The sequence below is a fragment of the Dromiciops gliroides genome, chromosome 5, assembly GCF_019393635.1.
Source record: "Dromiciops gliroides isolate mDroGli1 chromosome 5, mDroGli1.pri, whole genome shotgun sequence".
In the NCBI taxonomy this organism is placed as follows: Eukaryota; Metazoa; Chordata; class Mammalia; order Microbiotheria; family Microbiotheriidae; genus Dromiciops; species Dromiciops gliroides.
In genome coordinates this window covers 242,615,826-242,629,842 of record NC_057865.1, presented here as the reverse complement: position 1 = coordinate 242,629,842, position 14,017 = coordinate 242,615,826, and the positions used below count along the sequence as shown (strand labels likewise).

At 39.3% G+C, this 14,017-nt stretch overlaps 1 protein-coding gene across 2 annotated transcripts in view; it reads right to left on the bottom strand.

The window, feature by feature from the left end:
- KCNMB4 (potassium calcium-activated channel subfamily M regulatory beta subunit 4) overlaps positions 1–14,017 on the bottom strand; it is a 133,642-nt gene that overhangs the window by 21,172 nt on the left and 98,453 nt on the right. Inside the window, exon 3 of one of the 2 annotated variants that reach the window (XM_043965211.1) lies at positions 13,372–13,971. The exons of the other annotated variant lie outside the window; for it this stretch is intronic. Coding sequence (XP_043821146.1) covers positions 13,803–13,971 — 169 coding nt within the window. The 3' untranslated portion in view covers positions 13,372–13,802. Of the gene's footprint in view, positions 1–13,371; positions 13,972–14,017 lie in introns of those variants that run through there. 2 annotated transcript variants of the gene reach the window in all.

Here is a 14,017-nt window from a genome sequence, read left to right as displayed (position 1 = left end):
TGTGTCCTTACTTTAACAGATGCCATGTTGTTCCATTCTATTACTTAGATGTATGTACATATATAATATTACATTGAACATATATTTTATATGTGTGTATATATCATACTGCTATGTTAGTCAAATATACTAATGATAGCTACATGTCACTTTAGTGTGAATGCCATGTATTAGTTATCTACTCTGGGATTAGGTATCATGCTATGGAACTGCAAATTTGTCAATTTATGAGAATTCTGGCATATATCCATATATGTACATGGTATCATCCATTGATTTGCCAGAACTATAGTTGTTTTTTTTAACTTGGGTAGAATGTAGAAAGGGTTTTTTGTTGTTATTTGCTCACAAAAATATAACAACAAGCTAAGATGACCTCATAGATGACAACTATGCACAATAAAGATAAGAATGAGGGTGAAGAACAATGATTTTGCCTCTAGCTTACCTTTTGTTCTGACTCAAATCTATTTCTATTTCTATGGGTATGTGTGACTTTAAGTTAGATAGTTGTCTAACAGGGACCTATGGTTTCTTTCCAGATACAGGCTTTGAAAAGATGATTTCATCTTAGCTCTCCGGCACTTTCCTGGGCTTTTGTTAGTTTAGGTAGAGCACTAACTAAAGAACTGTCAGACTGCTCTTGTCAGGGAGAGGTGCTAGATTTCCCTAGTAGACTGAAGCTGAGGTGGCTCCAAACAGATGAAACTGTCAAGAAGATAGAGGTAGCAATTCCCAGAAGAGACTACAAGGCCTCTAAACCACCTAGAGAGAAATATTTCCATGGAAATGTCACATCTAGAGAGAAGCCCACTGAAAATGGCACAATGGTATCAGCCAAAGACATAGAAGCATCAAAGACATGACTTGCCCCTTCAGGTGTGTGACCTGGTCACATACCTTTCCTTGATATGTACTCTCAGTGTATGATCCCTATATGTGGCTACTATTCTCACTGGTATTATGCATATTTATATGTTTCCTCCTGAATAATGAAATAACGGGGTTTTGATTTTGCAGTCTTATGGAATTCCTTTGCTTTGAATTGATTTCCTCTGTCCGACTAGAGAAGCAATATAAATCAATGACTGGGAGCTCATGAGTAAGGGTGTTGGTGGATATAGACCCACAGAGTAACTTGAAACTGGGGTGATTATATTCTAGGGACCCCAGACATGAGAGGGTGTGCTGTAAACTCTATAGTTGTTTTGTTTTGTTCTGATTTCTTTTGTTGTCTTATAATTGCTTTTATAAGATAAGAGTTCCTACAAGAATATTCTGGGAATGTGAATGACTAGAACCAGCATATTTTCAGTATTTTCAATTAATAGTTTAAATGTTGGGGGAATGATTCAAGGCAGGAACTGGGGGAGAGAACTCTGTCAATTTCTTGCCAGGGACCATGACCTTGACAGTATCTCCATTGGATTGTTGGGGTAATACTTGCATTTGTGTAGGTCTCTTGGATTACAAAGTGTTTTCACAGATGGAAAAGGTGAGAGTAGGAATGAATTTTAGAGATTCCATAATACAATTTTCTTTTACAGAAGAGAGGATTGAGAGGGGGATGGATCTGCTGAAAGGTCAGATTTAGCACTACTTCGTTGCAGAAATGGTCAGAGTTCTACTTAGCCATCTTTATATCATGGTAAGTAGCAGGAAGTATGACCTGCTATCCATTTTTGTTTGTTTGTTTGTTTGTTTTTGTTTTGTGGGGCAATGGCAGTTAAGTGACTTGCCCAGGGTCACACAGCTAGTAAGTGTCAAGTGTCTGAGGCCGGATTTGAACTCAGGTACTCCTGAACCCAGGGCCGGTGCTTTATCCACTGCGCCACCTAGCCCCCCCCCCCCCCCCGCTATCCATTTTTAAGACATAGTGAAACAGTAAGCACCACACTTTAGTGGAGAGAGATACCATCTGTAATCCTTGCTCTTTTGGGCAGGAATACTAGTACATTTCTTCAGAGTCCTCCAATGAAGGTGAAATGGGAGGCGGGGGGGGAGGATTTTCTATTTTAACTATTATTGTTATCTAATGCTGATACCTGTACTGACACCTACACTGGGTGCTGCTCCTCGCCGAGGAATGACTACAAGTGTTATCAGTGTTTTAAATTTCAGTGTACTGGGAAAAAGTCCTGGTCATTCTACCCTAGTTATAGTTCTGAAGCTTGAGACTTAGGAGCCAGACATTATACCCCTTGGATCAGAATTCATTCCACTATTCCAGCCATTTCCACGTCCTCTCATTTGATTCTGGAAACAACCCCTCGAGGCAAGCAATTGAAGTATTGTTCTCTCCTTTGGAAGAAACAAACTTAGAGATATTATAATGGTTAATATTTCTATCAGATTTAGAGATTTACAAATGCCTTCCCCACAAAAGCCCTATGAGGCTTTAGGCACAAGTATTATTATCTCCATTTTATAGATGAAGAAAGTGAAGTTCAGAGAACTTCGGGGACTTACCAATGGTACATAGCTAGTAAGTATGAGAGTGAGAATTTGAGCACAGTGCCATTGGTTTAAGTCCATGATTCATTTCACTGTTGTGTGTTAGAGTTGAAAGATCACTGGATAAATGAAAACTGGGAAAGCTTCTGACCTCTGATTAACACAGTCATCAATTTGTGATTTCAGAAGACTAATTCTGAGGCATGTCTCTTATATGTTGGCACAGAGTTAGATGAACCAGGGATACAGGATAAGATATATCTTCAGACATGGCCAATGTGTTGATTTGTTTTGCTTGAATATATATGTGTGTGTATGTGTGTGTGTGTGTGTGTGTGTGTGTGTGTGTGTGTGTATTTGTTACAAAGGAGAGCAAAGGCAAAAGAGTCTGGTGAGTAGTGTGAGTAATGCCAGAGTGTGTATACACACATATATACACATATATAGACATATTATGTATTTATGAATATATATAAAGTATGTATATTCCTCAGTTGTGCATGGCACCTTTACCAGAAATTTATTGTGTTCTAAGCCACAAAAGCCTCAAAAACAAATACAGAAAAGCAGAAATTCTAAAAGCATCCTTTACTGACCACAATACAATAAAAATTATAATCAATAAAAGACATCTGAAGAAATAACTTAGAGAGGGACAAAATAATTTAATTCTAAGGAATTAGTGAGTCAAGAACAAATTGAAGATACAATATGTAATTTCTTCAAAGAAAATGACAGTGATGAAACAAATAAATTAGTCATTAGGGGAAAATTCACATCTTAACCACTTTCATTAACAAAAGAGAGAAAGAACAGTTCTATGAATTATAATTAAAGAAAACAACAACTACAACTAAAGAGAAAAGCATTGAAGGGGTGGGTGGTGATGATGAAGGAATGTTTTTGTTCCTACTTCAATACTGTTGGGAGCCACAGACCCAATACTCAAATCCTGGTATGCAGGTACTTTATCCCAGGAGAAAGGTGAGATGTTTGCACTATCACTTTTATCTTTTCCCCTGGATATTTAAGCAAATTACATCCCTGAAACCCAAAGAGGACTTTGGCTGTGATAGAGCAGGGCACTGGACTGTGACAGAAGGGATTGTGGGAGAATGGGGGAAGGTGTTTCCCAAACAATCCTTAGCCTATGGGTTCAGGTTGAAGGGTGGGACCCTAGAGAAACTTGAGGATAACTACACTCTGGGTCAGAGTTCTCACTTAGGGCTAGATGTCCTCATTAGAAGGAGGTGATAACCAAAGGATGAAGAAAAACAAAAAGGGTAGCAGGGAGAGGGGAAAGTAGATATCATCTGAGGATGAAGGGTTTGCTTCTGATACTACTTTCCCAGATGTTTTGGAGCCGAGCTGTCTTTCAAGTCCTTCTTGCTCTGGTGACTGAATTTCTTTTTCTATTCTAGAGTTCTTTCTTCAATGAGCTTCTGATTCTACTGTGAACATCTGACGAGTTTATGATTTGGTGACGACATGACTCTTTTGGCTTTGAAAGGTGATTGTAGTTTTAGATATCATTTCCCCCCTCTTTTTGTGGAATATGCTTTATTTACTGTTCCCTTTTGGTGTACTATTTACTTACAACCAAGATCTGGGTCACTTAACAGTAGCCATAAATATGGCCTCAGTATTGGTGTGACAAGACCAAGAACATGACAGGTCCAAGAAAAAGGGGTGGGATATTTGTTTTTCCTAGGCCTTGGGCCCCAAGACTGCATGACTATTCTCTGAATTACTATTAAATCACACGTGCATCTTTTAATGGTGGATTTTTAGAACAGGGAGTGACTAAGGCCTGCTTTGGAGTTTTATATGAACTAGCATCAAGAAAAGAGAGCAGCTCTTTGGATTTGATGAACTGTTTATTCCCAAGCAAGCTATTGTTATTGACCTGGTTGTGTCCTCATGAACCTGGAAAACAGCACCTGTATACCTTTGCTCAATATTTGCTTATACATCTTTCCTTAGTCTTCATTTATATTTAGCAAATTTTTTAAAAAATTAATTGCCTGGCTGAGTCAATCTCTCCAGATCCAGAACTTGCATTTAAGCTAGCATGCCCTTGGCCTAAGACACACTTTCACTTTCCAAGCACAGATGTCAGTAGGGACTCATAGCTAAATACAAGTAGCGCCATATTGAGTAGGAGTAGAGACAACCAGGATGTATAACTAAGCATTAGCCCTCATTCAGGAGTAACTGCTATATTTCACTCTGGTAGCTTTCCCAGACTATTTTCAATATCAATGTGTAGGTTGCCATTAATGGAAAAAGAACAGAATCTAGACACAGAGGATATGAGTTCAAATATTAGTTTGGCTACTTCCTATTTTTGCGTACTTGGACATCCCCTTTCCCTTCTCTAGTCCTCAGTGCTTTAATTTTGAAAATGTGATGTTGGAAAGGGATGGACAAGAAGAGCTCTAAGGACTTCGCAGGTCCAAGTCTATGATTTTAGGATCATTTCCTCCCAGGTTCAGGGAGCGTAGGAGCAAGAGTAATACTCTCTTCCCTCCATGCTGAAGAAAGAGTGATTGTAATAACTCAGACTTGAAGGGGTGAAGATGTAACAATTTTCTGACACCAAAGAGCTTGGCCCTAATCCCTGCACAGAGATCCCTCCCACATAGGAAGAATGTCCTAACTAAATCTATTTAACAAAGGAATTGGTTTCCTTAGGGGATAACACAAGGGTGGAGTAGAATTAAGGGAGAGTAGTGGGTTCTTTATCACTGAAGGTCTTCAAATCAGAAGCTGGACCAATACCTGAAGATGTTGTAAGGGCCTTCTTGCTCAAACATTAGTTAGATTGCATGACCTTTGAGGTCCTTTCTAACTATGATTACTATGATTCTATATGATGATTTAATAACAGTTGGTTAGCAAATAGGTTGCTTTGGTCCCAGACCATTTTTTCTATAGGATCACAGAAATGTATAATACTGGATCATCAGTCAATTAACAAATATTTATTAAGTACCTACTGTGTGCCAGGCACTGTGCTAGGTGCTAAGAATACAAAAAGAAACATAAAAGGCCTTGCCCTCAAGGAGCTCACATACTATGAGACATCTCATACATAAATAAATATACACAAACTACATACAAAATAAAGATAAGTTCTTTTTTGGTGGGGGAAGGCACTGGTAGCTGAGGGGATCAAGAAGGGAATCATGTATATAGTGGCACTTAAGCAGACTTTTGAAGGAAACAAAGTATTATAAGGGGAGGAGGTGAGGTAGGTGTTCATTCCAGACATGGGGGAAAGCCAGAGATATTGAGATAGGAAATGGGAGTGTCATTTGTGGACCAGATTGGCTGGGCCGTTCAGCACAAGAAGAGGACTAATACAGAATCAGGTTGGAAAAGTAGATTGGGGCCAAATTGTGGATGGATTTAAAAGATAAACAGGGAAGCATATATTTGATCCTAGAGGTAAGAATGAACCACTGGAGTTTGAGTAGGGGTCTACCATAATCAGACCTGCACATTAGGACAATTACTTTGGCAATTATTTAAAGCAATGGTATCAAACTCAAATAGAAATGGGGGGCAAGTAAGCCATACATAAGGATCCATGTGGCCCACAGATTGACTTAGAAAATCATATATTACTTTTATGTACATATGTATGATTTACTGTATTTTTAATTTTGTTAAAGATTTCCATATTATATTTAAATCATATTACATATTGACTTAGAAAATCACATATTAAAATTATGTATATATGTTTTATTGTATTTGTAGTTATTTTGTTAAATATTTCCATGTTACATTTAAATTACTCAGGAGTGTTGTAGGCCATATGCAGCTCATTTTTGATACCTCTGGTGTATAGGATGGATTGGAGAAGGGAGCAACTTAAGGTGTAGGAACAAATTAGGGTATTCTTGCAATAGTCCAAATGAAAGCTGATGAGGGCCTGAGCTAGGTTGAACATCCAAGCTGAAATATCCAATAAGCAGTTGTAGATTTGCTATTGGAGTTCTGTAGAAATGCTAGTGCTGGATATATAGACCTCTGAGTCATTTGTATAAATACTAACTCAATCTATAGAAGCTGATGAGATCATCCCCAACAGCTGAGAGTGTGATGTGTATGATAAACCATCAAAGGGGGCTAAGGAGTGGTCAGACAGGAAGTAGGACTAAAAGAGCAGTATCATGAAAATTCAGAGATGGAAGACTATCCAGAAAAATAGGGAGGCCAATACTTAAATATCAAGGAGAGATCAAGAAGGATGAGCTCACTGGTAACTTTGGAGACAGCATTTTCAGTTGAGTGATGAAGTTGGAAAGGGTGGAGAAGTGAGGGAGGGGAGAAGAAGTAGAGACAATGGGTATAGACAGCCTTTCCTAGGAAATTGTTTATATATAATGAGGAGGAAACCAGTAGACAAGGAGAGACTGAAGCATAGACAGAGAATGAGGTTGATTGTGGGGGGAGGGGGCAGAAGATGGGAGATGGTGGGATTTAGGGAATATGAAAAGGGTTTGAGGTTGACAAGGAAAAAGGCTATAGCTTCAGCAGAGATTCAAGAAGGAAAGAATGAGGGATAATATCAAGGAGTTTTGAGATGCAGAAAAGAAGCAGCACATGACAAAGGTCTTTATTTTTTTATTATAAGGATCTCACATCACAGTATGAAAGATAGGGATCTTGTGATAAACTTTGGAGAAGAAAAAGGGTAGGAACAGCCTCTGGAGGGAGTGGGACAGAGAATCAATTAAATGGGAATAAAAGAATGATCTTGCTGAGTTGAAGACCCAGTTGCAAATATATAATGTAAATTTGTGGTGGTTCTAGTTGGTTTAGTTGTATGATTTTTACTAGTTCTGTTCAACAGCATGTTGAGTAGGACCTTGGAAAGCAGATGGTGAGAATAATTCAGGGATAGGGTTTAAGTCTTCAGTATTGATAGGACACCAGGACAAGAGATTTGAGAGATGAGTTCAGTGAAGCGTTGAAATGTTTACCTATAGGGTTGAGGTTGGGGGAGGAAGTGAGGTTAGAAAAAGGTTGCCTGGGTGAGTTCCAAGAGATTGGAGGTTTTAGTATAGACCAAAAAATAGGCTTAAAAGGGTTAAACAATAAGAGAGATGTTTTTTGTTTGTTTGTTTTAACTATTGAAGTGGAACCTCAATTCCAATTGAGATCAAGGTTATGACCATATTTATGTGTAGCTGAGGTGGAGTCAAAGAGTGGGTCATAAGAATTCAAACTCAGGAATGGGAGATTAGAGTATTCAAAGGGATATTCTCTTTTTCTAATTTACCCCCATCTAATCTTGTTTATGTTCCTTCTATACTAATGCTGGAGCTCTTATAGACAGTTGCAATTTTGACCTTGGCCCATACCTTCATAACAGTTAAAATGTTTTTCAAAATCTTCCCAAGGTAGTTCATCCTTCTATCACCTCAGGTAACTTCTCTGAACTTTTTATTACTTTCACATCTTTTTGGACTTCCAATTGGCTCCTTTTTGTATCTGTTTACTCATCATTGTTAACAATGATTGCATTTCCTTTTTTGTACTGTAAAATAAAAACAACAAATTCTATGAAAGTTAATTTGGAGAAAAAAAAGAAGAAAGTTAATTTGAGCCAAAGAGTAGATGTTGTGAAAAAGGGTGCTTGTCATAAATTCCAAACTTTTATGTTGCATCAGGTTTTTAATCATTTAGTAAATTTCACTGACCAAATAAGGAGTATCCAGACATTTTCTAGTGCTTCAGAATGTTCTATCAAGGATCATTCTTTTTTTTTTTTTTTGGTGGGGCAATGAGGATTAAGTGACTTGCCCAGAGTCACACAGCTAGTAAGTGTCAAGTGTCTGAGATCGGATTTGAACTCAGGTCCTCCTGAATCCAGGGCTGGTGCTTTATCCACTGTGCCACCTAGCTGCCCCCAAGGATCATTCTTAAATGAGAAAACTGATGATCAAAGAATTGACTTACTCAGTGTCAGAGCAAGATCAGAATTGAGCCCAGGTCTTTCTTGACTCTAAGATTCAGCATTTTGTCTACTATATCATGTAGTCTCTCTGGTTTCCTTATATATCTCCTACAACCAAAAATAATACAACATCATACTAGAGATGATTTACCTTCTAATAGGGCCTAGGAACCATAATTCTAGTTGCTTGAAGGCAGGTGGAACCTACAAAGCCATGTTTGAAAAAATAGTTTGCTTGTTATATTTTCAGAAAATGAAATCTTTGGACTCAAAATGAACAGATTAACAAGTGCAGGTTGATGACAATCCAGCTCTTGAACAGAATGTCCTGGTCAATGTGTTATCTTCTACTTCCTCCTTCACTAAGATATTTCTATAAGCAGAAAAGTTTTACGCACTGCCATAATGATTCCAAGCATAGATGGATGAAACGGGTTCCATTAATTCACTCCATGATATATTGACTCAAAGGTGCCATTGGGGGCAGGGGGAGGAGGAGGGATTCTCAGTTATTTACTCAAATACAATGTAGAATGTTTCTACTGGCTACTAACTGAACAAGGATGCTGCAGGGAAAAAAACCACAAACCATAGTCAAAATAGAATAACTAGCTCAAGAGATCGTAAGTTTAGAATTAGGAGGGGCTTTAGACCATCTAGTGCAACCCTTCACTTAACAGATAAGGAAACTGAAGTTAATAGTCCCATGACACAAGAATTTGAAACAAGGTCCTCTGAATGTAAGCTCCTTGCATGTGTATGGGCTGCTTTAATCACTGGATTTGTATCCCCATCTCCTAGAAGAGTTATTATAGTTGTTTAATAAATATTTATTGATTGACTGACCTCAAATCTAGCATTCTTTCCACTACCTCATGTTGCTATCTTCTTGTAGCATGGCAGAATATCAAGGGGACATGTTGCACAAATGTCATAATCATGTCTATCCCAATTCCCTTCTTGGTGAAAGGAGAAAGTTGGATTAGCTGATATCTAAGGAATCTTCCAACTCTAAATCTATAATCCTATCAATTGAATTGAAATCTCCTGAACCGTAAACCCAGATACCTCAGCAAAATGTGAGCTGTTAATGTAGTTATGGATTGTTCCAGTTATGGGAGAAATTGAATGAGACTGAAAAGGAGAATCACATATTCAACAAAGCTTTGGCCATGACATCTCATCTCCTTCCCAGCCCTCTCTTTGTCTCTCTGGGAAACAATAGAAATAGTTTAAGTTCCAATTTACTTTCTATTAATAAAAGGGGAAGTAGTGGTATCATGGACATAATTTTGGACCTGGGGTCAGGAAGATGTGGGTTCTAATTCTACTTGAGACACTTGCTAGCAGAGTGACTTTGCCCAAGACTCTTAACCTCATTAACCTCGATTATGTCATCTGTCAAATATGGAGAGTGATAACACATACCTCACAGGGGTGTTAGGAGGCACAAATAGGGTAATGTAGGTGAAGTGTTTGAGTGGAGTGACCCAGATAAAAGATGCAGTAGTTTTTTGTTATTGTTTGGTTTGGGTGTGGGTTTTGTTTTGTTTTTGTTTTTATTGAGAAGAACTATGGTAGCTTAAGGAGAGACCTGCAGTCTCTCCTACTATGTCAGGGATTCTTAGCTTAGATTTCATGGGGGCCATGAATGTTTTGTTAAAAATATTTTGAAGACTACATTTCAACATAGTTGGATCCTTTGTGATCCTACAGATTTTACATACTTAAAACATGTATTTATGTATTTATTCTGAGAAGAGGTCTATAGACTTCATCAGGCTACCAAAGGTAGCCATGACACCAACAATTTTTAAAAGTTATCTTGGTTTACACTGATTAGGAGACTGGCAGCTGCCTGAAGGCAGACACATCAGTAAAACCTAAAAGGGTGATGAGCTGTAGTTAAGGGGGTGAGGATGTCACCAAGGAAGTTTGGAGAAAGGGAATAAAAATGAAGAAACCATGAAAGGCCCTGACAAGACCAGAAGAAATCTTGAAGTTTTATCCCTTCTCCTGCATTGGTGAGAAGGCATCAAAAGACAGGAAATCCTAGTTTGCTTTGTGCTTTGCCTGGCATGTTGTATGAAGAGGGGAGGCCTCTTTTAGGGCATGGTAAATAGAAAAAAAAGACCCTCCCACCCAGCACCACAACCTTAACCATCAGAGAGCTGTGGGTGAAAACAGGGATTTGGAGGTACTTAGAGGAACCCTTATAATTTCAACTCTAAGTGATAGAGATATAATTAGCAATTTTGGATAACTCAGGGCAAGCTTCATAAATTTCCCTGTGGCAAGAAGTATAAAATGAAATCAATAATTCAGTGGAGAAGTGAGGAAAAGCTCTCAGGACATTGCATCTATGGTGTGGTGACATGGACTAAGCTGGGTGGTTGGAGACCCTAGGACATCTGGAGGCAGCTGAGGAAGTTGATGTTAAAGAGTCTGCCATCTCACCCAGAAGCATCAGGGCAGAGCTGGACAGGGAAGGAGCTCACCTGGTATGGGAGTGAGGGTGGTGGATGGGGAGGAATGGGGAAGTCTTCCCTTATGATAGTTTCTTCTTTTAATTGAAAAATCCTCACTTGACTCTACCATCTCAAGCCATTGGCCTATATTTTGCCTCCTTTCACAACTAAGCTCTTAGAAAAAGCTGTTGACACCCCAATCTTTCCTCCACTTCTCATTCAACCTTTTGCAATGTCTTCTAACATCCCTTAGCTGGAATTGCTCTCTCCAAAGTTACCAATGATCTTTTAATTGCCATGTGAAATACTCTTTTTATTTCTCAGTCTTCTCTGTTCACACTATTTGACACTGTTTACCAACCTCTTCCATTGTATACTTTCTTCTCTAGCTTTTCAGGACACTACTTGGTCTCTTTGGTCTCCTTCTGTTTGATTATTCTTCCTCAATCTTTGTTGGATCACAACGCATATCATGCCCCACAACTGTGGATGTCCATCAAGCCTCTCTGACTTGCATCTTCCCTTTTCACAGTTTCTCCTTTTGGTAATCTCATCAGATCCTTTGGACTTAATTATCATATCTATGTGGATGAGTACCTCATTCTGAGCTTCAGGTCTGAACCAATACCTATCTATTAGACATTTCAGACTAGATGCCCTGTGTCCTGTAGGCGTTTCAAACACATTATGCCCCAAACAGAATTTACCTTTCCCCTACAAACCCACCTCTTCTGATTTTCCACCCTCTTCTCAGTCACCCAGTGCTTCACTGTCTACTCTCTGTTACCTCCCATATCCAGTCACTTGCCAAATCTTGGCAATTCTGCCTTGGTATCTCTCACCTCCATCCCAATCTCTCCCCCAGTGCTACCATCATCCTAGTTCATCACTTCCATCCTGGACTATTGGATTACCTCCTGAATTATTCCATTCTCTCAAGTCTCCTCCTTCTCTAATCTGTCCTCCACACCTACCAAAGTGACATTCATGAAGCACTGACTTGATCGTGTTATTCCCCTGGTCATTAAACTCCAGTAGTTCCTAATTGCCTCAAGAATTAAATACAACTCCTCTGTCTGGTCCTGAATGCCCTCTGCTGCCATCTTTCTTCCCTTCCTGCCAAATGACCTTCTTGTTCTTTCCCACACACAACACTCCCTCTCCAATCTCTGTGCTTTCATACAGGCTGCCCTTCATGCCTGAGATATGTTCACTCCTCACTTCCAACTCTCTTTCAGAGCTCAGTTGAACAATCATCTACCTTCTATATAAGGACTTTTCTGCTCCCTCCAACAGCTAGTGCCTCCGTCTGTCATCCACCCACCCCCCAAGTGCTTTGTATTTACTTTGTATAAGTTTATTTATGTACATCATAGGCAGGACAGAGAGAGCGGTCACAAGGATCCCAGGGTTAGTTGGCATATCTGTCTTATGCTCTGTACACATGTAAAGGTACTAATAAACTTGTATGCTTCTAGAGAAGGGCACAGTGGGAATGCTCATCCCAAAGTGTGCCAAATCACCATCTCTAAGATGTACATCTCTCACCTGATAGAATATAAGCTCCATGAGGGTAGGGACTGTTTCATTTTTGGTTTTGTCCTAGCACAGTACTTGGTACACCGTAAGTGCTTACTAAATGCTTGCTAGGCAAACTATTTTCACTCACTAGACTCTAAGCTCTATTATTTCTACTAAAAGAATAGAATTTCTCAGCACCTTGGTTGCTTGGGAGCAAAGCCCTAGTCAATCCACATTAATTATGCATCTAATAAATCACTTTAAGGATCCTTGGGATTAATTCACTCAAGAGTTTCTGTTTTTTCCTTCTTCCATTAAAACCTTCTGCCATGCTGTGAACAATAAGCCTCCAAATGGAGGGGTGGAGAAGGGTCAGTTTCAGGCTACTGAGGGATATTCTGCAAGTATCTTGAGTACAGGCAAATAAGCCAAGAGAAGGGAGACCCGACCCTCCCCTTCACTCACAAACACACACACACACACACACACACACACACACACACACACACCAATTAATCTGATACAAGGGGTCACAAACCTAACAAATCCCAACCTTTCTGGGACTGGAAGGACAGTGTTTGAGTCACTCTCACTTAATAAGGTCTCTGTCAAGAACCAGTATTTGAGCAGAATTCAGTTTTAGGATAATTCTTCCTAATCCAAGAACCTATCTTGTTTAAGTGTCACAAAAACATTGGTGCCCATAGAAATACAATCCTCTTCTAACCTTTAAGAATTAAGGGCTGCTTTTAATGAAAGGAGTGGGATTACTCCACACAGATGTTTACTATCGTTTTATAAGAGGAGTAATGAATGGTTAATATGGTTAGGTCCAGTTTTGTGCAGAAATCCTCACAGAAAAGTGAAACTTTGATCCACAAGAATTAAATAAAATATAAAAGAACCTTACCTCTCAGTGCTCTGCATTCAGGATAGAAAGCAGACATTAAAAAAGAATTAGACCACTCTGCTTTAATATTTTAAATAGCATTAGTCATGATGGTTTGTATTCTACATCATACCAAATGGTAGAATGCTTTTTTTTTTTTCAAATGAAATTAAATCTACAGGATTTTCTGAAATGGTCATTCCATACAGCTAAGAGCTTAACATGTTAGCCATTGCTCAGAAATGTCTAATACAACAAGTGTGATTCTGAGTCTTTCATTGCTCATTCCTGCTGCCTTTGAGGACAAGCCTTCCAGAGATAATTCATGGAACCTTTTTGTAGGAGTCCTTGCTGGGACACTGGCCACACCTACATTTCCCAAGATGCTGAAAAGGGGATTTGCGGGGGCTGAGGAGGTGACCAGAAAGAGGGTAGTGTGTGACACGTTTTCCCTCATCTCCTTTTGATCTTTGGATCCTTTCTCTGGCGCCACTTCCCTTTAGGAGAACTTCCGCTTTTTCATAGCTTCTGCTCTGACAGCCAGGCTCTTGGCACAGATGGTCAGCACCACGATAAGGACTCCCACAAGGAAGGTCACCAGGGGCCAGAGGAAGCAGTGCAGTAGGACGATCTCATCATGGGTGCGCTTCAGGAGCACATCATCAGGTCTACAGGAGAGCAGCAGAAGAGGAAGAGAAAAAGGTCAGTCACTCT